Source organism: Ursus maritimus, unplaced genomic scaffold (genome assembly GCF_017311325.1).
Source record: "Ursus maritimus isolate PB19 unplaced genomic scaffold, ASM1731132v1 scaffold_24, whole genome shotgun sequence".
NCBI classification, from domain to species: Eukaryota; Metazoa; Chordata; class Mammalia; order Carnivora; family Ursidae; genus Ursus; species Ursus maritimus.
Window position 1 is genome coordinate 21,566,579 of NW_024424897.1, and position 24,635 is coordinate 21,591,213.

At 55.0% G+C, this 24,635-nt stretch overlaps 3 protein-coding genes and 3 long non-coding RNA genes across 9 annotated transcripts in view; 2 read left to right on the forward strand and 4 right to left on the reverse strand.

Moving 5' to 3' along the window:
- Positions 1 to 5,889, reverse strand: part of GSDMA (gasdermin A) — an 18,899-nt gene extending 13,010 nt beyond the window's left edge. The window contains exons 1-2 of one of the 2 annotated variants that reach the window (XM_008689303.2): positions 5,871 to 5,889; positions 5,372 to 5,442 (exon numbers count right to left, since the gene is read on the reverse strand). The gene's annotated coding sequence lies outside the window, so the exon portion shown is untranslated. Of the gene's footprint in view, positions 1 to 5,371; positions 5,519 to 5,870 lie in introns of those variants that run through there. The other variant, XM_008689331.2, reaches the window with a different exon arrangement.
- Positions 3,420 to 14,633, forward strand: LOC121105000. Its single transcript, XR_005837404.1, has 3 exons — positions 3,420 to 3,673; positions 11,233 to 11,443; positions 14,263 to 14,633. It is a non-coding gene; the product is annotated as an uncharacterized LOC121105000 (long non-coding RNA).
- On the reverse strand, positions 6,699 to 8,868 carry LRRC3C (leucine rich repeat containing 3C). Its single transcript, XM_008689342.2, has one exon. The coding sequence runs from the start codon at positions 8,441 to 8,443 to the stop codon at positions 7,571 to 7,573; it is 873 nt and encodes a 290-aa protein (XP_008687564.1). The 5' UTR covers positions 8,444 to 8,868; the 3' UTR covers positions 6,699 to 7,570.
- LOC121104999 lies at positions 11,357 to 12,475 on the reverse strand. Its single transcript, XR_005837403.1, has 2 exons — positions 12,335 to 12,475; positions 11,357 to 11,540 (listed from the first exon to the last, which is right to left on the reverse strand). It is a non-coding gene; the product is annotated as an uncharacterized LOC121104999 (long non-coding RNA).
- A 432-nt stretch (positions 14,634 to 15,065) lies between the features above and the next one.
- Positions 15,066 to 19,784, reverse strand: LOC103661649. 2 transcript variants are annotated; one of them, XR_005837402.1, is made up of 2 exons: positions 19,706 to 19,784; positions 15,066 to 15,505 (listed from the first exon to the last, which is right to left on the reverse strand). It is a non-coding gene; the product is annotated as an uncharacterized LOC103661649 (long non-coding RNA). The 2 variants fall into 2 exon arrangements; XR_005837401.1 differs by lacking the exon at positions 19,706 to 19,784 and adding an exon at positions 15,620 to 16,192.
- On the forward strand, positions 18,829 to 24,348 carry ORMDL3 (ORMDL sphingolipid biosynthesis regulator 3). 2 transcript variants are annotated; one of them, XM_040640680.1, is made up of 4 exons: positions 18,829 to 18,974; positions 22,303 to 22,502; positions 23,145 to 23,296; positions 23,720 to 24,348. In XM_040640680.1, the coding sequence occupies exons 2-4, from the start codon at positions 22,329 to 22,331 to the stop codon at positions 23,853 to 23,855; spliced, it is 462 nt and encodes a 153-aa protein (XP_040496614.1). In that variant the 5' UTR covers positions 18,829 to 18,974; positions 22,303 to 22,328; the 3' UTR covers positions 23,856 to 24,348. The 2 variants fall into 2 exon arrangements, with proteins under 2 accessions (XP_040496614.1, XP_008687588.1); XM_008689366.2 differs by lacking the exon at positions 18,829 to 18,974 and adding an exon at positions 19,333 to 19,531.
- The last annotated feature ends 287 nt before the right edge of the window (positions 24,349 to 24,635 follow it).

Sequence of the window (24,635 nt, forward strand, 5' to 3'; positions counted from 1 at the left end):
TGCAGGCCCACGTTTGCAGTCCAGGCCATCCTCCAAAGACCTGGAGACCGGTGATTTCGAGAAGCCACCTCAAAAGTCCTTGTAGCCAGCTTTCTCTCCTCAGACCCGGAAGTTTTGCTCCTTTCCTTTCTGTTGCCTTCTTTCATTCACTCTGGGCTCTACCAGGCCTGTCCTCGTTCTCCTTATACCACCCCATCCCACCTCTGTCCCATTGCACCATTCCCCACACTGCCTAATGGTGTTCCAAGAAGGCGGCTTTGAGGGTTCGAGGCAAAGAAGAAATAAGGGATTGCGGGGTCAGCCAAGTTGAAGATCTTGTGCTTTTGGAAGAAAAACATCCATGTCAGCCTTGTCACTGTGCTGCTCCTTCCACCCATCCAGGATACCCTGTCTTTTTGTCACTTCTCCAGTCCCCCTATCTAGGAGTCTTGGGGATAGGCCAGAGAATCCCTTCAGAGTCCCGAGGCTCCTTCTCCTCAGAGTCTTGGTTTACAATCAGGGGAATCTGGGATATAATTTAAATTGTGCTGGAAGTTATTTAATTTAGACTAATTTGTAAGAACTCTTTAGGTCAATTAAAAGCGACTTACTGAGAACAGGAGGCTGGGTGGTGCATGGTGCCTTGTATGCGGCGGGTTCTGCTCTCTATCTCCCTCTGGTGGTCACTCAGGGGAGGTAATGCGATAATCACCTCTAATGTGGGCACCAAGCTTGTGATTTGGGTGTAGTTGCTAGAAAACGGGGATCAGGGAAGGGAGCTGACCTAGGGGAGGAAGCCACCTGTTCTCTGGGAACCTGAATGTCCTAGAGTGCACGCAGGCTTTGGGACAGACTGTTATTTCCTTACCCATTTTCCTTTTATTATTGTTGATTTTCTGCTTAGGAAGGGGCCAAACAGGACAGAGAGGGGGTAGGCTAGTGGAGTTCAGAAGGGTGTGAGGTACTGATCCTGGCAAGAATGGGAAGAAGCTGGCACAGACATACTGCCAGACCTCCTGTGAGTGAAACATGGTGAATCAGCTGGGGGGAGGACAGGCCGGAGTGGAAGCCTGACTGTGGTAGAGGGGCAGGAAGAACATGCCCCAGGGGCATTGCGTTTTATATTTCCCATGGGAGGTAGGAAGTTTTGGGGTGCAGACTGCAGACCGTGAGCTATACTTCTATAAATTCTCCTTTCTGAACAAAATAAAACCCCCAGAATCCTTTTTCTTTTCTTTTCTTTTTTTAAAGATTTATTTATTTATTTGAGAGAGAGCAAGCGAGACAGCACGAGCAGAAGGAAGAGGCAGAGGGAGAGGGAGAAGCAGGCTCCCCGCTGAGTAGGGAGCCTGATGCAGGGCTAGATCCCAGGACCCTGGGATCATGACCTGAGCCAAAGGCAGATGCTTCACTGACTGAGCTACTCAGGCACCGAATCCTTTCTTATACCCTAAAATACTTTGAGGTTTCTTCCCAAATTCCCAAATCAGCTTTGGAGCCCAAGACACCTCCAAACTCTTGGCTGAGTAGACAAGTCTTGTGACACTTGTCACAAGTTCAAGGTCTTGTGACACTTATTCAAATCAAAGTTGTGCTGAAGAACTCAAGAAGTGTGTCGAACTTGAAGGCGTCGGCCCTCACTGCCCCCAGCCCTCCACTGCCAATCCCTCGACCCACAAGGCTGGTATGGGCAAGGAGTCCACTGCCTGTTCCAGCCCAAATCCAGAGATGCCTCCTCTGTCAGCTGATTCTCCCAGAACCCCAGCTCTTCCTGAGCCCCTGAAGATGCAGCTGGAACAGGTGTTGGAGCTCCTGTCCACTTCATGGTTGATGAAAGAGAAGCTTTCCTCCTTGGCTATGATTGCTAGGCCCCTCTTGATGGGACAGAGCCCCTAGATCCTTGTAAAAGATACTGGGTCCCAGATGGAGCCTTTGAAGGTCTGCCTCCAAGAGAACTTGGAGCCAAAGTGCCTCTCCATTTCACCAGCAACTCTGGGTCTATACAAAGGCCCACTCTGCTTTCCCTAGTCCTGGTCAGGGAAAGTCAGGTGTTCTTGGCCAGCACCTGAAGAATGGAGGGGGTGGCATAGAGGGCACAGAGTGGTGACAAGGCATTGTGCTCCCTGGTATAGAGAAGTCCATCCCCTGGTATGCCAGGGCCCAGGTAGCCTTCAGCTCCGACCTGAAAGTCCTTGAGCAGCTTGAAATGAAGACAGAAGAGCCCTACCACCCCCCTAGATGAAATTCTAGTCCAGGGACGTCCCCATTTGCACAACAGAGAATAAATATCATGGGAGGATTTGCATTTGGGGTACCACCAGCTTCAGAGGTGGTCTGCAGTACAATTTTAAATTCCAGCCCCTGCCCCTAGCCTTGAACCCCTCTGCCCATTGGTACCAGAGTTGAGCAGAAATGAGCACAGATTAAGAGTCTGGAGACCTGAATACCATAGAGAGCTCTGCCAGGAGCCTGCTGTGTGGCCCTGGAGAAGTTCCTTCCTTTCTCTGGGCCAGAGACATCATCTGTGACTGAAGGGGTGGAGCTGCATGAGCTCTTGCAACACTTCTAGTGCTCGAACTCTATTTTACCCTAGTTGTCACCCCTCACACCTGTCCTGCAACCCCCAGGCCCCTCACCAGTTCTGTACGTCAGGAAGGACCTCGTTCTTCACGGACACAGCTAGCGGAATAATAATTCTTAATCATTTTAAGCAAGAACTCCTGTAGTTTTCATTTTGCACAGAGACCCATAAATTATGTTGCAGGCCTGGCTTGGTACCATTGGGTCTAAGCCAGGGGACCTGCCAGTCACATCAGGGAGGGACCCCAACCCCGCTCCCGACCCTCACCATGCAGAGCCCTTAGTAGGTAGACCATGTACCCAGCCCGTATGGGGTTGAGTTTACTAGAAGTCTCCTGCAGTCATTCAGCTCTGCCCCTCGGATCCCCAGAATCTCCGGCTCACTAAGATCCAGGGCCCCATCCACCTGGGAGAGTATGGGAAGTGATCAGCTAAGTACTCCTCCAGTTGGAGAGACAGGGAAGTCCCTGAAGTGGGGGAGAGTTCTCCCCGCTCAGAGAGAAGACTCCGTCAGGGCAGGGCCCCAGTCCCTCGCTTAGCTCAAAGAAGCCTCCCTCCAGTGCGCTGAGATCTCCCTGGAGAAGCAGGCCCGTCACCCGCGTGGAGCCCACACGCGCCCTAGCCGCCCTTAGCTCCGCCCAGGCCACCAAACCCCGCCTCTGCCCTATTTAGCCTCGCCCCTCCCCATCATCTCCACCGGGTCCCGCCCCCGGCGCTCGCAGTCTGGCCCCAGGACTCCTGCCCGCTCCGGGTCTCCCTTATCACCCCGCCCCCGGCCTGAGAAAGCCCGCTCGCCCCGCCCAAGCCCCGCCCCCCGGCGCCTCCGCCCCGCCCCCGCCGTGTCCCCTACTCCCGCAGCACCACCCCTTAGCTGGGCGGCCGCTGTCCCCGGGTCAGGCCTTTCAGCGCCAGCCGCTCCTCGTCCACCGCAACCCGCAGCGCCTGAAAGTCCGTGTGCTCCCGGCCCAGGCCCAGACTGAGCTCTGGGCGCAGGACAGTGGTGACCAGGACCCTACCCCGCTCCACCTCCTCGACATGACTTCACTCAGCGGGTCCCCCACCCCCAGGCACAGAAGCCCCCTTCTGGGCCTTGGCGTCCTGTGCCCTTCCTCAGGTACCCCTCCCCAGGGGAATATGATCAGGGCAGGTCTAGCGTGGGGTGCCCGGGAGCTCAGCTCCTTACAGTAGTTTCTGGTGGGCACTGAGGATCCTGCAGAGGGCGAGGGGGCGCACCCCGTCACCATGAGTGGCTGCGATAGAGAAGCAGGAGAGTCCCACGTGTGGGGGGGGGACAGCTGAAGACAGGGGAACTGGGCAGAGGGTGGAGCTGGGAGGGAAAGCCTCATCTTTGTATCTGCAGTGCTGGGCATGTAGTAGTAACTCAATAAATGTCGAACGAATGAATGGGCTTGTGCTGGCATCCCTTTTGGCAGATCGAGGCCTCACCCAGCTTGGTTTTCTGTCTTCCTGGTTTGGGACACCGTTCCTCATAGGCAGTGAGGTTGCTGGTGACAAAGTCCCAGCAAGATGAGGTGAAACTGATTGTAGTCGGAACTCATCTTAGTCTAATGGGGGAGGTGCAGCCCTCCCCTTGGAATAAGCTGTCGGGGAGCTTCTGGTTTTGAGGCTGATATGCCCTCCCGCTGTAGGAGAGCTCAGCGTTGCACTCGAAGTGTCTGCATGTGAGCCCAGGACAGGAAGGGTGGGGGCTGCGCCCCACCCAGTTCTCCTTAACTGCCTCTCTCAGCTCCTGGGTACCCACAGTTGGCTCCCTGTTCACTTCCTTTTGTAGATAACGAGGCTTTGTAGATGCTCTGGTCTCTGTGTGGGGAGTAGGTCTTGGTCTCCCCAGGTTCAGAGCTCCTCAAAGGAAAAAGATCCTACTTCTTCCCTTGGTCTGGGAGCTCCCTGAGAGTGAGGTTCATGTCTCTCCCCCTCAGACTGGGAGCTCCCTCGGGGCTGTTCCAGGCTTCTGCTCCACAGGGCGGGAAGAAATTGGTGGTGCGAGGGCTGAGTGAGGGACTTCTTTTCTCCCACCCCTACCCACAGCCCGCTGGCTCCAGGATGCTGCACGTGGATGCCAAGCTGGGTCCTGCCCCAGAGCTCCCGGGTTCTTGTGGACCCGATATGTGGCTGGACTCTGGGCTCCTGGCAGCTTGGTTCCTGGCTCCCGCACAGCCCGGTGGGAGTGTTGGTTTTGACAGAGTGCATCTGTACCAGCCAGAAGTGTGAGAAGCAGACAGCAAAAATGAAACCGTCCAGCTGCCTGCTTGGCATCTCAGAACACGGGTCCCATGATGCTTGGTCCCCGGTAGAGAGAAGGATGGGAGAGAAACCGGTTGCGCCACCCCTTCCTGCCTGCCTGGTGGGCAAGTACGACCCAGAGGGCAGGGGGCAGAGGGAAGGGCTTAGGGGTTCAGCGACTGTGGCTCCGGGCAGAAGCATCTCCAAGTCTGTGGAGGCTCCGCTCTGTCCAGTGTCCTGTAACGCACCGAGCTGAAGCTATAGCTTCTGATGCCCCCTTCCCACCAATTTCGGACTCAGGGACCCCAACTGACTGGGGTGAAGGGGTCTCTCCCCGGGGAGAGGAACCAATGAATCATCTCTCTTGCCCCGTCCCCATTCCCCCATCATCTGCCCCCCCTTGTCCTCCCTCTCCTGCCCTAGATCCCAAGGGGGAAAGGAATTTGAGCCAGAGGGGGCCAAGGGGAGAGCTAGTAGATCACTTTTACTATCCCGAGCTCTAGGACCCATCCTGACCTGGGTTCCAGGCACAGTTTCCCTCCCTGGATCCTTTCCCACCCTAGCTTACCTCGGGGAATTGGTGTTAGGTGTCCAGATGGGGGAACCGATTCTCTGCAGATCTTAAAGATGCCATTTCTGCTGCTTGGGGTGACAGGAAGTCAAATGAGGCTCCAGAGATGGGCATAGATGACAGTCTCAGGGCCCCACCTGTTCCCCAGCCTCCCACTCTCGTGGGTCTACACGGTCTGTTTCCCAGCATCCAGTGAGACGTGCCCCAGACTGATTTCAGAAACGGGTAGGTGAGCAGAGAGGGACAGACAGTGGCAGGGGAGAAACTGATGGAGGGTTCGATAGGGTTGGGGCCAAGATTCCAAACCCCAGGCCAGGGTGTGGCTGGGTTGGAGGTTGAACTGCATCCTGAAACCTCCCACACCCTAGTTCTTTTCCCTCCCCCTGAAAGTGGGGAGGCCCATGTCTCCTGAGAAAAGAGGATGGGGTGGGGGGGTCCCAGGTTTTTCTGAGATGAGTCAAGTTGAAGCTTCCTGGATGATATGAGGGAGACCAACCTTGGAGTGGTGGAGGGAGCCTCAGAGATGGCAAGAGGAGGGGTGGGGGTGTTGGAAAGGAGACAGGGAAGTCAGGGTGGATCAGAGGGACTGGGGAGGATTGATGGGCTCCACTTTGCTTCTCCTTGAGTGGCCACCCCGTCTACCACAGGCTCTGCCTCAAACTGGGTGGAACCCTGGTTCAGTGGTTTTGTCTTCAGCTTCTATTGGGGTTTCCATGAGCTTCCCCAAAACAGCTATTTCCTCCCCAGAGGCTGCATGGCTGGATCACCCTACATGGGGGCAAGGGATGGGGTGTGTTGACCCCTTTGGTCTCTCAAGCCTATTTGATGATAGGGATATCTCACAGGGCCCCCCTCCTTTGGCCACCCCAGGAATTCTTTCATTAACTTTGAGCACGTCTAGTTTCTCTGTACCCCCTGCTCAGACTCCCACTGAGAGAAAAGACAGATTGCCAAGAGGAGAAGAGCTCCCCTCTCCCTTTGCTTCCCATGCCCCTTCCAGAAGGCTGGAGGCTGCCAGCTGATGACTGATGCTGGGCATTGCCCTCCTTTCCTCCTCCCCCTTTGTCCTCCCTCCAGCCTCCTCCCACCCTCCATTCTGGTTCTATCATCATTAATTCATCAGCCCTGGCATCCCTAGCAGATAGACTCCAGTGTCAGGAGCCAGGAGGTAGGAGGGGAGAGAGGGGTTGGCATCCAGCCCAGTGGGAGCACCCATCGCCGAAGCAGTGGCAGAGGCTGTAAAGAGCTCAACACCTTCCCACTCCTCATCGTCAGGTCACATGCGTTCCATGAGATGAACAATAAGGAAGAGATCAGGGACATTAGTAAAAGTGACTTTATTTAGATGTCCAGTGATATTCTGGGGGTGGGAGACCTGCTAAGTCCACATCCCCCTCCAGCACCCAGTGACCCATCTTCAGCTCAGACACAGAGGAGACCACTCTTCTCCCAAGGGAAAGGGTTCAGAGAGCCTGTCCGTGTATAAAGGAGAGAGCAGAGAGATGGGGCATCTCTGGGAAAAGAAGCAGGGTCCCCTAAGCCAGGGGGCTCCCCAACAGAGGGCAGAGGGAGAGGAGCCTGAGGCCAAGAGAGAGGCAGGAAGTGAGGGGTAGCTTCTCAGAAGAGGTGGAGAGAGGAGAGCAGGAGCCCACCGGGACCAGCCTCCCCTCGCCTCTCTCTGCACCCTCTACTCCAGCCCCCAGGGATGTGTCGTTGCTGCCCATACGTTCCAAGCTGTTTGCATCCTCTTCGCCTTCGCCCACCACTTCGTAGCCGGGGTCCTCCTTCTCCTGCCCAAAGCCCTTCTCATTCTCGAAGAGTCAGTTCAAACATTCACACAGCGAAGCTTGGAGATCACTCAGCCAGGCAGAGGCTTCCTCCTCTGTGTTCCCACAGCCGCTGCCCCTCCCTCTGCGTGGGCTGTCGTACAGTCTACTGTCATTCCCTGTGCTGTCCCCCCCACCACTGTGGACTTGGGAGATTTGCGTCTCTGAGTCGAGCACAGAGTAGGCATCAAACACGCCAGGCACTACAGAGGGTGTTGGTTGAGAGAGAGAGATTGGGGTTTTTAGGGGAGACGGAGGAGGAAGGGGGTGGAATTCGGGGGATGGGATGGGGCTGCAGAGGAGGTAGAGAGGGTCAGAGGAGAGGGGCGGGCAGAGGGGGAGGCGTGTAGGCCAGGGGGCCGGAGGGTCGTCAGACCACCGTGCTGAGCGTGGACGAGTCCTCGGAGCGCACGGGCAGCACCGGGGCTCGCTTGAGGGGACGCCGGGTCTCCTCCCGGTTCTGCCACACGTAGTGGGCCAGATAAGCCACGACGAGCGCCAGCCAGCCCCCCATGGTGACCAGCAGGGCCACATCAGTGCTCCGCTGGGCGCCGCCCCGCCCCGTCCCACACAGCTCTTCCTCCCCCACCAGCGGCAGGAACTCCTGCCCCACGAAGTCTGCGCGGGCGCCGGGGCCACACACGATGCCCGTACCAGTGCCCGGTGCCAGCCTCACCAGCCTCAGCACCTCCTGGAGGGCACAGTCACAGCGCCACGGGTTGGCAGACAGATTCACTTGGATCTGCAGGCCCACGAAGGCCTCTGCGGGCACCGAGACCAGCCGGTTGGCAGAGAGGTCGAGGTGCCGCAGTGTGCCCGCCAGGCCCCGGAACGCGGCCCCTGAGAGGTGGGCAAGGATATTATGGGACAGATCCAGTTCCTCCAGGACAGGCAGGTGCTGGAAGGCTCCAGCTGGCACGGATGCCAGCCGGTTGGCATCCAGGTAGAGCTTGCGTGTGTCGTTGGGGATGCCGGTGGGCACAGCGCTCAGGCCCGCCTGGCTGCAACGGAACGTCCGCTCACCAGCTTCTTCGGCTGCATAGCAGCCCCGAGGAGGTCCCCAGGGCCTGGGCACCGTGCCACCTGTGCCCATCACCAGCAGGAGAGACAGCAGGTGACTGGCTGGTGGGAGCATGGCGAAAGGTTGGCATAGTCCTGGAGTGGAGTAGGAGCTGGGGAAGAAAAGCCCCACAAAGGAAGAATGAGTCAAGAGAACTCCATCCCCCACAGCCAGCTCTGTCATCTGGAGGTCCCCCACAGGGGCTCTGTGGGCTGGGACCTTCCTTTGGGGGTTCACTCAGGTCTGGGTGACTTTGGCTTCTTCTTTGGGATTTAAGGCTCCTTTTTCAGGCCCTTTGGGTAAAAGGTCCCCGGGGCTCAAGGTTCTTGTAGCATTTCTTTGTTTCTGGAAGGCTAATCTATGAAGTCTCTTGGTCCAAGGCCCTGTTGGTCACTCTGGGTCTGGGGCCTTCCCAGTCTCTGCTGCCACCCATGTATTAATTTCTCTTACTGGAATAAAGTCTTTTTCTGCCAGCCTACCTGGGTGGCTGCCAGGTGGGCCCCGTGGGCACTAGAGGGCCAGGCTGGCACTCGTATGAAGGAGACAAGGAAGACAGACCAGCAGTCGGACTTCAGGGCATTCAGCTAGGCTAGGTGACAAAGGCCTGCTTTCTATGCCCATCTCCCCCTTTTCCTGGAGCACCCACCCCTCTGCCTGCCCCAGCTTTGTCCTCTCCACCCTGGTCTTCCTCCCCCATCCTCTCCCTCCTCCTCTCAACCTCTCACCCCTGTTGGTGGGAGAGCCTTCTTTGTGTCCTCTCCCCGGAAGTAGTCTGTCTCCCAGCTGGAGACCTGCTTCCTCCTCCAGAAGCCCTGTTTGCTCGTAGCTGCTGGAAATTGGGGGCTGGGGCCCCAGAGTGTTCGGTTTCCTGGCATGTGACTCCGGGCCCCAGGTGTCAGATACCTGAGCCATGGCCTGGCCAGGAGATGCCAAGACAGGGCAGATCCTGGACCCTGATGAACTCTGCCATGGGGAGACCAGGCCCCAGTTCCTTTCTCTGCCCCAGGCTCCCCTCCCAAGGCCTTGACATCGCCATCTTCTGTCCCTGCTCTCTGAGACAGGGCTGAGACTGCCTTCCAGAACCTCTGCCACTTGCCCAGAGTCTGGCCCTGCAGAAGGATCCCGGCTTGGCAGGCCTGGGGTGGGAGCGGGGGAAGCAGAATTAGGGTGGGCCCCATCTCACAGCCACTGCCTCCACCAGCTGTCTCCCCAATTCTGTCCCTCCCCCACTCTCCTTCTCTGTCCTTCTATTGTGCCCTGGGCCACCTTCTTCCGTGGTAAATGAACTTCCCTCAGCCTTTTCCTTGGAAAACTTGTCTTTCTCCAGAAGACCTCATCTTCTGGCTCCTCCCAAAGCTTTGGTGCCCGCCGCTTTTGCCTGGTAGAGGGCACTGTGGCTCAGTTTTCGTTTGTCGTCTGCACCGTTCGTGGATGGCCCCTCCAGGAGCTGGAAGGAGTTCTTCAAGGTGTCTGGAGTCTGATATGGTCACCTACAAGTTTTCTGGCTGATTTTCTGTTGTGGGTTGGAGCCGACTGTGGTTGTCTCTGTTTGCTGGAGCCCTGGGCTCCCAAGTTGGTCCTTTTAAGTCTCCCTCATATCTGGGAACCAGGGAGGGCTCGTTCCCCAGGGCCTCTTGATCTCTGATCTCAACCATCCTTTGCACCCCAAGCAACCCTGTTACAGCACCCTCTCCTAATGCAGTGAAAGGGAGCTGGGGAGTGGGGCATCACAGGACACCTCCTTTCTTGCACGAAGGAGGCTGATGTCATGTGCCGTGGAGACCCTGCTAAGAAGGAAAACCTTGCTGGATTTTGTAAGAGACTATGAGTGACCAGAAGCAGACACATACTTTCAGGGCCCAGGGCAAAATGAAAATGTAGGGCCCCGTTGTTAAAAAACTTAGGAATTTCGAAACTGCAACAACAACTTGTAAAACCAAGCGCAGGGCCCTCCTGAGCGTGGGGCCCAGGGCTCTGTGGGACTGCCCGGGGCCGTGTGCCCACGAAGCTGGCCCTGGAGGTGACCTCTGAACAAGCAGTTTCAGAAGTGTGATGGGGGCCAGAAGCTGATATCGGATGATATCATCTCTGGAGACATTCACCACGGACTCATTCTTGTGACATCAACAGGGGCCCTTCTCAGACTCAACATTTGTCCAAGAAATCAGATAAGACACACTGTCTACACTTGGGCAGGAGAAGCGAAAACTCTGGCTGTGGGTTGTTTCTTAGTCGCTTGTTAGGCACTCTGCCACTGAATCCTTGGATGTCCATTTTGGGACTGTGGCTGAATGTGGAATAGCAAACATTTGGAATCCTACCCCTCACAACGGTTCTTCTCTCACACTGGGCAGGAGTTTAGCTAAATAAGGCACAAGAAGCGAGCCTGGCTGTTGACAGAGTGATGTCCTTCTCAGACGAGGGCGGCTACCAAGAGAGAGTACGACGGGGGTGCCCAGCCCAGCAGCGGCAAGAGAAGCAGGCGATGTGTGTAGACAGGGGAGCATACTTGTGGTTAACTGAGGGTGGCTGAGGGCAGTGCTCAGTGGAGAAGGAATGGAGAGGAAGGGGGAACCCCGGGGGATGGTGCGTCGTGCAGGCTGGGGGTCGACAAGGCTGGGGCAGAGATTCTCTGCCATTCGTTCATCTGTTCCACGAGGATTTCCTGTGTGCCTCGTGTTCTAAGAACTGTGCTCATTGAAGGAGACACTGAGCCTGTTCTTCACCCAGATCAATGAAATTCAACTCTCTGTGGCTGGGGTCTCTCAAAAGCTCCCCAGGCATTTCTCATGGGCCTCCCGAGCTGAGAACTGCTGGTCTAGAAGAAGACACGGACGTGTTGATACGTGTCTCCGCAGGCGTTCCGTGATGTCTTCCAGAACTGACGTGTGTACGAGGAGCTTCCAAACCCAGAGAGAGAATAAGGAACAGCGGCAGTGGCAGACTCTGACATTTTCCCTCTTCCCTCTTAGGACTTTTCAGCGGGGCCTGAGAACTGAGCTCATAACACAGACCAACGGGAGAAAAGCACACACATTTATGTAAGCTTTACGCGACCCAGGAGCCTCGCAAGGAAATGAGGACCTAAAAACGTGGCAAGTTGTGAATACTTTTATACTACACTGAATAAAGACAGGCAATGTGTGGAGAGGCTAGAGAAGGAGAAAGATTATTTTTAACAAGGTCTGTTTGTACAGAAATCTCTCAGCTTTGACTCCCCATCGAATGTTCCTTTTCTCCTGGTACCAGGAAGGCATTTTTCACATGGGAGTTTTGTCTCCTGTATTCAGAGGGGGAGAAAAGGGTGAGACTAGAATACCCTTCTTGCATCTGTTGGTTTTTTTTTTTTTTTATGTGAATTGAGCTCAAAATCATCCTAATGCCAAAGTGGCATATTTTGGGGTGGGGTATTCTGCCCCCCTCAATATCTGTTCCTTATTTCCTTTCTTTCTACCACTCGCCGATTTGGGAGTAACAATGTACTCAATCCCTCCTCATAGAGCCTGATTGGTCCTCTCGGTCTATCAGAAATCCTGTTGCCCATTTTCCCAGCTTCCTTTGTGGCCGGGGGTGGCCCAGTTCAATGACATCTAAGGGGAAGTCTGCTGAAGAGGTTTCTGGGACAGTCTGTGATTTGTTTATAAACGAGGATGGGCTAACCTCCCCTCCTCCCTACTGCTATCTCCCTGCTTTGAACGTGGAGGGTCAACCATAGCTGTCCTCTGACCATGAGGCAACAAAGCAGGAAGGAAAGGTCGAGAGCATCACTGAGAAGTTGGCCTAAATATCACTGAGCCACTTGCCCAACACTAGCAACCACCTGCTTCTTTCATTATGTGAGACAAATAAGCCCCGGCTCCAGTGATTTTCAACTTGGCCTCACGTTAGACTAGGGGAGGTTTTGAAAACCACCGGTGCCCGTGCCCACCACAGAGATTCTGATTAACTTGCTCTGGCATGTGTCCAGTGGATGGGGACTTTTAAAAGCTCCTTAGTTGACTCTCCTGGCAACTGAAGGTCGGAATCATTCCTTTGCTTGGGTTTTCTTTTGCTTTCAGCTGGGGGCATTCTTACCTGATATGCTGACTTCTCCAGGATATCAGGGAAGGCTTTACCAAGGAGTGACATCCGTGCTGGGTCTCCAAGGCTGAGTTCATCAGGTGGAGTAGTAGGGTACGAGCAAGAGCAGGGGAGTGCGAGAAGCTTTCGCTTCTCCTAGACTTCAGAATGAAGAGATGGTGTCAAAGGCTATGGTTGAAATGGAAAGGGACCAGATCCTTGTGGTTTTACTACCACGTAAGACTTGGGACTGGATTTAGTGGCTGGTAGATGAAGGGTTTTAAGATTAGCTTTGATGTTTCGATCACTTTCTGGTCGTGTGGCGGATGTATTGGTGGAGGAAAGACCAGGTGGGACGTGGTAAAGGCCTGAGCAGAAGCTATGGCACGGAACCAAAGGAGCAATGACTGGGGTGTTCCATTCTTCACCGTGACTTATGGGGTACATGGGAAAACCCTTGGACCGGGCCCAAGACCACTTTTGCCACTGCGTGCATCCCTCTCCAATCTCCTTGGACCTTTGCTTCTCTGGACATCATGTTCTCTGAGATCCCTTCCAGCCTGATGTTCAGTGTGTCTATGATGGTGGGGCAGGGAAGAGGTTGAGGCATGGCAGGGCCTGGCTCCCAAGTGTAGGGCCCAGAAGAGACGCCCACCCTGGTTGGGCTGAGTCCCAGCTCCTCTCTCCAAGGGTAGTAACTCCATGCCTCTGAGATGTGACCCTGGAGGAGAGAAAGTAGGCCTCCAGGTCCCTGCTCCCTGATGTGGAAAGTGTCCACATCCAGCCTGGAAAAGACGGATAATTGAAAGGAAAGGAGGAGGCCTAGCTACTTTACCCGTCATGTCAGCCAGGGACTCATCTAATGCCAGTTTACTGGGCAGTGTACGCAGAAGAGGCAGCAAAGGCCTTTGCTGGAAATTTCCTCGTGGGAAATAGCAAAGGGGGTGTATACCCATCCATCTCTTGTTTATTCAACGCACACCTCCTGGGCCTCTTAGGTGTTGGGGATGCAGAGAGAGGTAAAATGTCCCCCAGACAATAGATGAAGCCAGGTTTGTACGTCTGATAGCCGAGGGGTGGGCTCTAGTTGGGGTGTTTGCAGAGGTCAGAGGACCCTGGAGGTCCGAGCAGTAGACTGTGCCTGGGCAGCTGGGGAAGGCTCCACAGAGAAGGTGACAGGTGAGGGTGGCCTTGAGGGATGAGTAAGAGTCTACCAAATGGAAAAGGCTAGGAGGCAAAAGCATTGTAGACCCAGCTAAGAGCCAGAAAGAGCAAGGTGTGTTCCGAGAATGGTTAGGAGCTCAGAGGGGGTGTATCTGGGACGTGCGGGTCAGGTCTGTCCTGCTGACATTCACTGAGAACCCACTGTGTGGAGGAAATACATATGAGTAAGTCATGGAGCAAGCAGCCGAGCAGGGGAAGCGGGTGTGTAGCAGATAACTTAAATATAGTGCCCTCAGTGCAGAGAGAAGTCTTTACAAGGCACCGAAGGTCAATGCATGAGCCACGCATTGGACAGGGGGTGTGGCCAGGAATGGGTTTTTGGAAGAAACGCCACTTCCTTAGCTCTGTGACCTCGGGCAGAATATTTAAACTCTCTGTACTGCAATTTTTCCATTTTAAAGTCAGGAAAATAAACACACAGGGCCATTTTAAAGATCAAAAGAGCCTACACATGTGAAGCCCTTTGCCCAATACCTGGAACACAGCAAACACTGCAGAAGTTAGCTGTTGTTATTACCGGTGGAGGAGCGGTCATTAGACAGGGGAGGAGGGTGATCTGGGGCAGTGGCCACCCAGGATTTCTGGAGAGGTGGGGCCTCCTAGGGGTAGTAATGCCATTGGCCGGGCACAAGGGGATTTTTTCTTAAACCTGTTTTCATATCTGTTGCCTTTTTGATCTGTAATATTCGCAGTTTTCTAGCCTACTTTTTTTTTTCCAGGGGAGAAAATGTCAACGGTCGATATCAGAGAATATGCAGATTGAGGGGTGTCTAAAGAACAGCCCTGCTCTTGGTTCCCAGTCAGAGGTTTTGGTTCCCAGGCCTTGGCTCTGGGCCCGGAGGCCCTGGCCGGCTCCAGCCCTTTCTCTCTGCAGCCCCAAATAGCCAACCACAGGGCTGGGTGCGGGGTGCAGAGCGAGGGCCCCCTGGCATTGCTCCCTGTTTCTCACCATCTCAGTAGCTCTCACTCAGTGCTTCTTTGTCTGCTCGGCATCACTGCCCCCCTCCCCACCGCTGCCACCCCAGGCCTGGGGTGCCCCCCACCCAAACCCAAACCCCACTGCCAAGGAAATAAACAGCTCTTTTCTTCATTGCACTTGGTCTGGGCGTGACCCTCCTTCAGGAAGGAGGGAGGTGAGGTAGGGGGAGCGGGGGGGGGGGCGGTGAAAGAATGAATCGGAGGGGATTCTGGAGGGGAGTAGGGGGCAGTAGGAGTGGAGAGGTACCCCACTCCCCCGCCCGCCCGCAGTCAGGGAAAGGGGCTCTGTTTCTTGATGTCCCACCTCCTCATTTCCCATGCACTGCCATCATCTCGGGAATGTGTTCCCAGTTTATGACCCCGCCCATGTTTGCTATCTCGGCCCACATGGCTGTATCTGCAGCGAGCAGAGGCCACGCCACCCTGCCAGATGGAAACGCCAAGGCTGGGGAATGTGTCTATCTCAGCAGACTAAGGAGCTCCCAGAGGGCAGGAGAGCCTGTGAGAGTGGCTCCCTCTGTTTTCAAAACACACACACATTTCATAAAACATTGAAAACTCATAATCTCACATTACACAAGGTTTGAAACTGGAGCAGGAAGAAGATGACCCCCAACCCCTCCACCCTAACACAAGATCTGTTTTTATTTTGTTGAATTTCCACAGCTGCGTAAAGTAGATGCTCAAACATCCTTCAAATGTCGGCTGGATTAATAAAAAGTAACACAGAGCGCTTAGTAGGTGCCAGGAATTGCTGTAAGTGCTTCACACTTACGGAGCCATTTAAGCTTCACAACGACATGAGGTGGGCATGACCGTGATCATCCCCATTTCCATGAACTGAAACACAGAGAGGTTCAGTGACTTGCCTCAGGTCACACAGCTGGTGAGGACGAGAGCTGGTTGTTGAACCCGTAGCAGCTGGCGCCAGGATCTAACCAATGGTGCTGCTCTGTTTTTTCCTATCATCACTGTTATCATCACCTGCATAGACAGGTTTATAAAAGCTTTTATTACAGACAGTTTCAAACATAAAAAAGCAGAAAAAATAATAAAAGGAATCTCATGTCCCCATCTCTCAGTGTCAATAATTATCACCTCACGGCCCATCTTGCTTCTTGTATTTATTCCTCCAAGTCCCTACGCCCAGATCATTTTGAAGCAAATCCAGTCATCATGTCATTTCCTCCACGTATGTTTTAGTATATATATCTCCAAAAGAAAAGGAAGACTTTTTATTTAAAAAAATCACCACAAGGCCATATCATGCCTTAAACATTATTATTCCTTAAAATCATCGATTTGTATAGTCAGGATTCACATTTCCACGATAACTTACTAAAATCCTTTTTTTTTTTTTTTAAGTTAGTTTGCTTGAAACAGGGTCCAGATATGGCCTTTGGTTGACAGACTGCTTAATTTGTTTTGATCTGTAAGTCTCTCCCTCTCCTTTTTCCCTTCTAATTTATTTGTTAAGGGATTGGATGTTTGTTCTAGTTTCCCTGTTCCTAGATTTTGCTGACTGCGTCCCTGGGGAATACTCATGCTATTTTTTCCCCCTGATCTTTTCATATAACCTAGCAAACATTTTCCCATACTGCCCCATGGTTTTTCAGGACCACTAACTATATAGCTTTACCCTATGCCGTCTGATGGACGCACTATCATATATTTTTTAAAGATTTTATTTATTTATTTATTTATTTATTTATTTATTTATTTATTTGACAGGGAGAGAGAGAGAGCACAAGCAGGGGGAGCAGCAGAGGGAGAAGGAAAAGTAGACACCCGGCTGAGCAGGGAGCCCGATGTGGGGACTCCATCCCAGGACCCTGGGATCATGACCTGAGCCAAAGGCAGACACTTAACCGACTGAGCCACCCAGGTGGCCCTCCATAATATTTTTCTTGGGCATTCAGGTTGCTTTCTGTTTTCCACTATTATAAACAACAACAACAACAGCGCAGGAATGGACATTCTCCCACATAGTACATGGGGCGTACTTCCTTAAAATATGCTACCGGAAATGGAATCACGGCTCTAAGGCCTGAGTGATTTTTCAGCCTCTTGGCACATATTACCAATTGTTAGTCCGAGGGGTTGTGTATTCCCCAGAACCACATAAGAGTGCGGTCACTCATTCTGAACAGTACGTAGGCCTATTCATGGCTAAAGGATGTTTGGTAAAGACAGGGTAATTATGAGGGCAGAGAGCTAGAGAAGGAGAAAGATGATGACAGGGACTCAGGCTAAATTCAGCAGAAAGTGATCTACAATTTACCACAGACCTAGAGTGAGTCAGAACTCTGTTCATTCTCATTGTGGAAAAAAAAAACAAACCTCGATAACAGGAGTTATTAATAGGGCATGGCATGTCGGGTAATCTTTCCGTTAGACTACGCATTAGTCAGGCCCTTATTTGAGACGTGGACCCAGTCTGGGTCTTTGAACTTCACAGAGATCTGAGGAAGCTGGCAAAGATCCAGACAGCTCGATCAACTTGAGGGACGATGGAAGAATTCCATAGAAGAGTCAAAGGAATCAAGCAGGCTCGCTTTGGAAAAAATAAAGACATCTTTCTTGCCTCAATGCTGGGAGGTTTCTGTAGCAAGGCCAATACGCAGTTGTTTGCTTAAGTCTTCTGAAGGCTGACTACAAAAAAGGGGCTCCCACGAAGCAGGAGAAACTTTTGTATACGGTTGAGCTTTTTCAGACTTTGGGGTGATTATTTTGGTCTTGGGACGACTGCTCTTTGGCCATTGGCCCTGGAAAGATTTGAGAAGCTTCCTGTGCTCCTGCTCTGAGTGGTTCAGATATCCACCTGCTTCCCACTAGGTGCCTCTGGGGGTCCCCTCCAGCTTTGTGATGACTATTTCCTGGCAGTCGCCTGGGGAAGGGTAGGTGAGGTGTCAGAGAACTGCTCCCCAGTTTCCCTGGGCCAGCATTCTCCTTTCTGGCCCCTCACATTCATTCAGGGTGTGTTTACAGCCGGTCAGGTTGGCATGTCATGACGTCATCTGATCCTGCTATTCCAGCCCTACGGTTCAGAGCGGACTTAGAAGCTGGGTGGGGACAGTGAAAATGACTCAAACAAGGCCCTTTTGGTGACATGGAGAGTGGGACTGACCCAGGAGACCTCAAGGCCATTTAGTTCAAACTCCTAGGGAATAGCTTCCTACACGCAACAGGTGCTTTACCTACATTCCTTTGAATTCTCACAACCTTGGAGGTAGGGTTTCACAGGTGTGGAATCGGAGATTAAGACAAGTTATTTGCTCGGGGTCACACTGCTGGTAAAAAAGTGCCTGTTATGCTGGCCTGACAATAAGATCTGTGCCCTTGCCTTTGGGGCATACAGCGGAGAAAATTGTGGCCCAGAGGGGTGGAGCCTCCCACCCAAAGCCACACAAGCTGACCTGGGACTAGAATTTAGGCTCCTAACTATTTATCATGGAGTCTTCCCAAGACACGTGGTGTCTTCTGACGCCTAATGTGGGGAGGCCGAGGATGTGGGTTGGCAGCCTGGTCCAAGTTAACTGAAGAGTAGCCAGGCTCTGGACAAATGCTGTCCATAAGCTGCATTCTCTGTCCTCCAGACTCTTCTCCTAACCAACGTCGTGAGAAACCAGCTTCCAGGAGGGCCTGCCAGGGCAATGGACCCTGCTAGGCTGTTTCTCGTAGAGCCAATATATAGCCAGGGCAGAGCCAGCGGGGTGTAGTGAAAACACTCTGACGTGGGGTCGAATCTCTGGGTTCTGGTCCATGCTGGGACCCAGCAGGGACCTATGGCAAGTCACTTAAAACTCTGAATTTCCTTCTAATATACAGGGACGCTTGGGTGGCTCAGTCGGTTAAGCGTCTGCCTTTGGCTGGGGTCCTGATCCCAGGATCCTGGGATAGAGTCCCACATCGGGCTCCTTCCTCGGTGGGGAGCCTGCTTCTCCCTCTGCCTGTCGCTCCCCCTACTTGTGCTCTCTCTCTGACAAATAAATAAATAAAATCTTAAAAAAACCCAAAACCTCTGATCTCAAAACCAGGCAAGAGTAAACCTCACTTGGAGCGCGCGGACGCAAAAGCAGGAATTACTACACGCCAAAGCAATACCATCTGATGTCAGTTTCGCGTGCTACTGAGACATCTAGCCCTGCGGCCCCAGCGAGGCCAAGACAGCAGCGGGCGGCGCGGGGGGGAAACGCGGGCTGACGACGACGACTACAACTCCCAGGAGGCACCGGGCGGGCCCGTACGCGGGCCAAGGGAGAAACTACAACTCCCAGGAGGCACCCGGCGGGCCGGCGCTGGGCGGTGACGTCGCGGGGGCCGGCGCGGGGCGCTGATTCGGCCGGAGCTGCCAGCGGGGTGGCTGCCGCCGTGGGTTGTTACAGCTGGTGCAGCAGCAGCGGCCCCGGCCCCCGGGCACCCCTCCTGGGCCCTAGACCGCCGGCCCTGTACGGTGAGTCCGGGCGAGCGGCTTCGGGGTGGCCGAACCGGGAGCCTCCTCTTGGGGCTAGAGGCGGGGCGGGAAAGAAGGTGGGGGCTGCTGGGGAAGCGCCCCGGGCTGGAGGGGACCCGGGCAGGGTGAGCGGAGGTGGGTGGGGGTGCAACAGCAGAGGGGGTGCATCAGCCGAAGGGATGCCCACAGGGGAAGGTGGAGGCGGGAGACCGAATCTGGGGAGTCGGGAGGAGTGCTCGGGCTGGGGGAGGGGGCGGGGAGAGGCTGGGCTTCGGGGATAAAGGTTTGGCCGCCTCCAGGGCTGGGTGAACGCGTGGAGGTGGGGGTGGGGCTTCGGGCCGGGCCGGGCCGGCTCCGAGTGCGAGGTCCCAGGCTGGCGAGCGGAGCGGGAGGCCCCTCTTCGGCTTGAGGTCCCGCTCCGAAAATCCCAACAATAGCATAGACTCCACCTCCTTGTTTCACCCTTTTCCCCAGCTAGTGGGGGTTCGCCCCGGTACTAGCCGTCTTTCCATTCCCACGGCCCTCGCGAGTCCGGGAGGCAGGGCCAGAGCTGAGAGGTGAGTGACTGTGGCCCTGCGGGCTGGGCGGTGGGCAGAACGAAAATGGCATTGTGGAGAGCTGCCAGAGTCTCCCCGTTGGGCTTGGATGTTTTGTGCTCCTCATCGAGAAGGCAGAAGGTTTGCTGCTTAAAGGGCTGCCCTTACTTGGGGGAAAGAAGGGGAAGCGCTCACCTGGCAGCTGTCCTGGGGCGCGCTGTGGCCCGCGCTTAGGTGCCAGACTGACAGGCTGGGCAGGGATATTTGTGTGCGCGCAGCCGGTGGGGGAGGGGGGGCGGTGGTGAAGGGAGGGAAGGAGTAAAAAAGAGCTACCAGCAAGAAAGTAGTTAACAGAACAGAGTTGCTGCAGGCTTTGGTTTGAGACAGGTTATGAAACCACATCAGGCACCGCCACGGCAGCCACCTGCCAGCTAGGGCAACAGAACTTTTCAGCCTCAGCTGCTGTAGACTTACTCTGCCTCTGCCAGGTTCTTCTCCCTGTTTCTTCCCTCTGGGCAATGGGCAGTTGTTTTTGTTGTTGTTGTTGGTGGTGGTGGTTTGTTTTGTTTTGTTTTGTTTTGTTTCTTTTAACTAACGATATGGACCCTTAGTCACACAAACCTCTTAGGAGGGTTTTCTGGCTGCCATCGTTTTCTTAGTTTCTTGATTTCTTCTGTCTTTTGGGGCGTCTTTTAGGATTTCTGCTGCCAGGGCAGCTAGTGTTCAGTCTTCAGGAAGACGCTTCTGAGGGTACCAGTTAGGTCCTAAGTCTAGGCCCCTCCTTAGACTCATTGATCTTCATTGTATGCCCTGTTTGAGCAAGAAACGAGTGTAGGATGATCCGGGATTCAGCAAAGCCCTTGGTACTGCTGGACAGAATACCAGGGACAGCTACATGTCTCTGCACTCCTATACCTTTGTATGTCTAGGTTAGGGAGAAGTGGGGAGGGGCAGCAGTTTCTGGTCAGACTGGGGGAGCTCTGTGGCTCTCTTTAGTAGTAAGTCCTTCAGAGGCCTTACTTCTTAGCCAGCTCCCCACCGCCCCAGGCTTTTGCTTAGTATGTGTCCCAGGAGCCGTGTTAGGGCAAATGAAGCTCCAAGGCCTTGGGAAGGTAAACAACCGAGCCAGTCCCGGTTTTCTAGTTCCTTGGGTTTCTGTTAGGCCCAATTATCCAGCCTAATGGGCTGAGCTGATGGGCCCCAGGAGCATCACTTCTAGGTGCACCCTGGGCCATCTCACGCGTGTTTGCATGTGGGGAAGGTGTGTTGTGGGTCACACTTCCCCTGAGGTCTCTTAGCTTGGAGCTCTCTGAGAAGAGGAAACTTGTTCTCATTATTCTGGAAGTAAGGAACTGATCCTTGAGAATCCTGGCTCCCACACAGGCTTGGCTGTGATCCTAGCCAGAGATGGATAGAAGCGGAATCTGAGGGGGGTTGTTGCAGCAGGGGGAGGGGGGTGGCCTTCTGGCTACTTTCCGGATACCCCATCTGTGACCCCTTTCTGCACCCCCAGGAAAGATGGGGTTGTTACCATGGTGATGACCTAAGGTCTTTATCAGGCAGGACCTTCCCTCACCTAGGGAGGTGAGTCAGTACAAAGGCAGTCTGTTCCCACCTCCTGCTGGTTCCAGGGCCCTTAGGGATCTGGGGACAGCCAGCCCTAGACCAGGGGCTGCTCATTCCCCTCCTTCCGTGCATGCAGGAATGCAACTGGGTTGCATTGTTTCTGGGGCATCAAGGGCAGCCCTGCTGGTTCCTCGTGCTGCAGGGCTTCTGCCCCTGGAGCTGGGCAAGGGGCAGCATGGTGCAGGTGCTGGGAAAAGAGGCTCAAGTGAGGCTGCGCGGGCAGAGAGGACAGGGGGCAGGAGACAGGCCCCAGATGTGGTTTTTGTGTCCTTGGGAGGGGGGTGTTGATGTGGGTTTCAGCGACCCATGGGAGCCGTAGAAGTTGGCCACATTGTCCACCCTCACCCTCCTGTGACGGGGAAAAGGGCCCTGGTGGTTTGGCAGTGGAGTGGGTGGCATCACAAGGGTTAGCCTGAGTGGCTGCCAAATGGATTAAACATCCCGCATGAGTTGTTTGTGTCACCAAGAAAGAGGCCTCCAAGTCTGGGCAGAGGTTGTCCTTAGTCTGCTGTCTTCTCCTTTCTTCCCTCTCTCCCTCTTTCCGCTCTGTCAGTTTTCCTGGTTCGGGGTGGGGAGAAACCCAGGATTGGGGAATTAGGGGAGGGGGTGGAAGCAATAACCCCTAAATACAGCATCTACAGCTGCGCGTTCTCACAGGCCCTGCCCTCTTTTGTTCATTCTAATGGTGCGGGGAGCTCAGAGGTAGGAGATGCCCCATATCAGGCCCTCCGCAAGACAGTCCAGCAGGGGTTATGTTGCGTGATTCTGAGGGGACAGGCCTCTTCTCCCCTCCCCTGGGCCTTGTGGAAAAAGGGCCCTCATGGGAATGCTCTGGAAGATGAGATTGGAGAACAGGCAGTGGTTTCTTTGCTCTGGGCTGGATGGCTCTGGATGACCTATCCACCCAGGCAGTCCCAGTGCCTGGAGGGGCACCGTCCCGATTGGCCAGTGTGTGGGGCGACCTGGTGTTTATCCCAGCGCGGCAATGGGAAATGAATGGAGTTAAGTCCACACGGCCTTTCTTGGGCCGCTTCGCTTAAGAATCAAAGCAGCAGAACTGCCTGGAGTTGTTGGGGAGAGCAGAGCCTCCCACCCCGCGGGATTTGGATGGCGTGAGGGGGCAGGGAAGTGGTGTGACCTGTCTCTCCTGTGCTGCTTGTTTGCAGAGCAGCGGCAGGAGAGGGGCGGCAGGATGAACGTGGGCACGGCGCACAGTGAGGTGAACCCCAACACGCGGGTGATGAACAGCCGCGGCATCTGGCTGTCCTATGTGTTGGCCATCGGGCTTCTCCATGTCGTGCTGCTCAGCATCCCCTTTGTCAGCGTGCCTGTCGTCTGGACCCTCACCAACCTCATCCACAACATGGTGAGGGCCCACCCCAGCCGTGTGCGCTGCTCTCTGGTGGGGCTGGGGAGTGGGACGGGCCCCCCAGACGTGGGCCACATCTGTCACCGGAGCCCAGACCTCATCTCTGCCTCCCTCCGACTTCTGGGTTCCAGCCGTGTGCACTCTGAGAAGAGGACAGGAGGGGGTGGCCTGTGGACCTGGAGGGAAGGCCACTGGGAGCTGAACCAAGGGCTCCAGAGAGTCCCCAGGCACCCAGCCTGGCACAGAAACGGCCCTCTCCCAAGTCCAGATCTCGGCCATCTTCCACCCTGGCCCCTCTGCTCCCTCAGCCCATGCTCGATCGCTTGTACCCAAGCGGGGCCCGTGGCTTGTCCCCAGCTAGCTGGCCCGGCGAAGCTCCTACTGGGCCAGAGGGGCATTTCTGCAGCTAAGTTCTCCCCGTGCCTTATCCCCATGCCAGGCCTGCCCTCTCACCCAGTGGATCCCCTTCTTCTCCTGCCAGGCTCCCAGCTGCTCCGTCCTGACCTCCAGCCCGCTGCCCCCTGCCCCTCAGAGGGAGGCTCCACGTAACACAGGGCCCACTTGTCTGACGGGGGCGGAGGAGCTGAGCGGGAGGGCCCTCTGCCTCTAGTGTCCTCTGACGAAGGCCCCTCCCTCCAGGGCATGTACATCTTCCTGCACACGGTGAAGGGGACACCCTTCGAGACTCCGGACCAGGGCAAGGCGAGGTTGCTAACGCACTGGGAGCAGATGGACTACGGGGTCCAGTTCACAGCCTCCCGGAAGTTCCTAACCATCACACCCATCGTGCTGTGAGTGCCTGGAGTAGAGAAAGACGCCAGCAGGCCGGCCAAGGCCTGGGGAACCCTGGGCCCTGCCAGGCTTAAACCTGCCCCCTGCTCTGGCTTTCGGCATGGGAATGAGCAGAGGAAGGGAAGTTGGAGGATCCCCGGGTCCTCTGCTGGGCTCAGGCCTTGCGCCTCCCTGGCCCTGTCTTTCACCAGATGGGCCTTCCTGCCTGCCAGGGATGGAAGCCCCCAGACCTGGGGTCAAGTGAGGGGACTGGGTTGGGAGGGACCCCTTTAACCAGGGAGATCTTGCCACCCTGCTTCTGTTCCGGGGGTCTTTCCCATAACTCCTCAGCTAGCAGGGATCTGCCACTCCCCACCCGGCAGTGAGGGAGGAAGGGCTCCTCCAAACAGAGTCTTACGCCTCTTCCCAACCTTCCCACCCAGGTACTTCCTCACCAGCTTCTATACCAAGTATGACCAGATCCATTTCGTCCTCAACACCGTGTCCTTGATGAGTGTGCTCATCCCCAAACTGCCCCAGCTCCACGGGGTCCGGATTTTTGGAATCAATAAGTACTGAGGGCGCAGCCCCTTCCCCTGCCTGGCTGGCGCGGGAGGGGCAGGAGCCTGTGCTGCCAAGCCGAAGACAGAAGGAGCCTCTGGATCCTGCTAGAGCTAGGGCTCGAGCCTAGGGGCCCTCGTTTCCCCCCTCACTCCCCCTGGTAGCCAACTTGGAGTAGCGTGTAGTGGGGTTCGGGTGGGCCCCCCCAGGTCTCTGACCCTTTCTGATTTTTTTGATCTTTTCATTTTGCCTTTTGGATCGAGACTTCGCGGGGGCAGTCACGGAATGGGCTGGGCTCCCGGCTGAAGGCAGACCTGTGAGGTTGGGACAAGAGCAACCCCCTGCTCACTTGCTCACCCTCAGACTGCTAAAGCACTTTAACCCCTGCAAGGGGAGCAGGGGGACGGTACAGCTTCTGGATGGTTCCACTTTAATTCTTAAGTCTTTAGGATGACAGTGTGTGCTCGGATATATAAAAGCAAGCACGTGACGGGGCCTCATCCCTCCGGTAGAGAGCTGTCTGTTGCAAGTCTCATGCTTTTGGCAGCTGGGAGGGTAAGGAGAGGGATGGTGGGGCCGGGTGTGGATGGCCTGGTCCCAGAGGGAGTCGCGTCCACTGTTATCTTGGCCCTGGTGGCGGTGGGGAGGGCGGTTGGGGCAGGGGCGGATGGTGAATTGAGACTTGGAAGAAGGGGCCACATAGCTGCAGAGATTGGTGTGAGGGAGGAGGATGGGGATAGAAGCCAGAGCTAATCTCAGCCTTTGGGAAGTGGTCAGGATGGGGGCAGGCTCAGAGTT

What these genes read in the sequence shown, in the direction of transcription:
- LRRC3C (XM_008689342.2), bottom strand. Translation starts at nt 8,443, where the DNA reads ATGACAGAGCTGGCTGTGGGGGATGGAGTTCTCTTGACTCATTCTTCC.
- ORMDL3 (XM_040640680.1), top strand. Translation starts at nt 22,329, where the DNA reads ATGAACGTGGGCACGGCGCACAGTGAGGTGAACCCCAACACGCGGGTG. An exon ending in CCAACCTCATCCACAACATG is followed by an intron (nt 22,503 to 23,144) that starts GTGAGGGCCCAC and finishes CCCTCCCTCCAG; the next exon opens with GGCATGTACATCTTCCTGCA. An exon ending in ACCATCACACCCATCGTGCT is followed by an intron (nt 23,297 to 23,719) that starts GTGAGTGCCTGG and finishes CTTCCCACCCAG; the next exon opens with GTACTTCCTCACCAGCTTCT.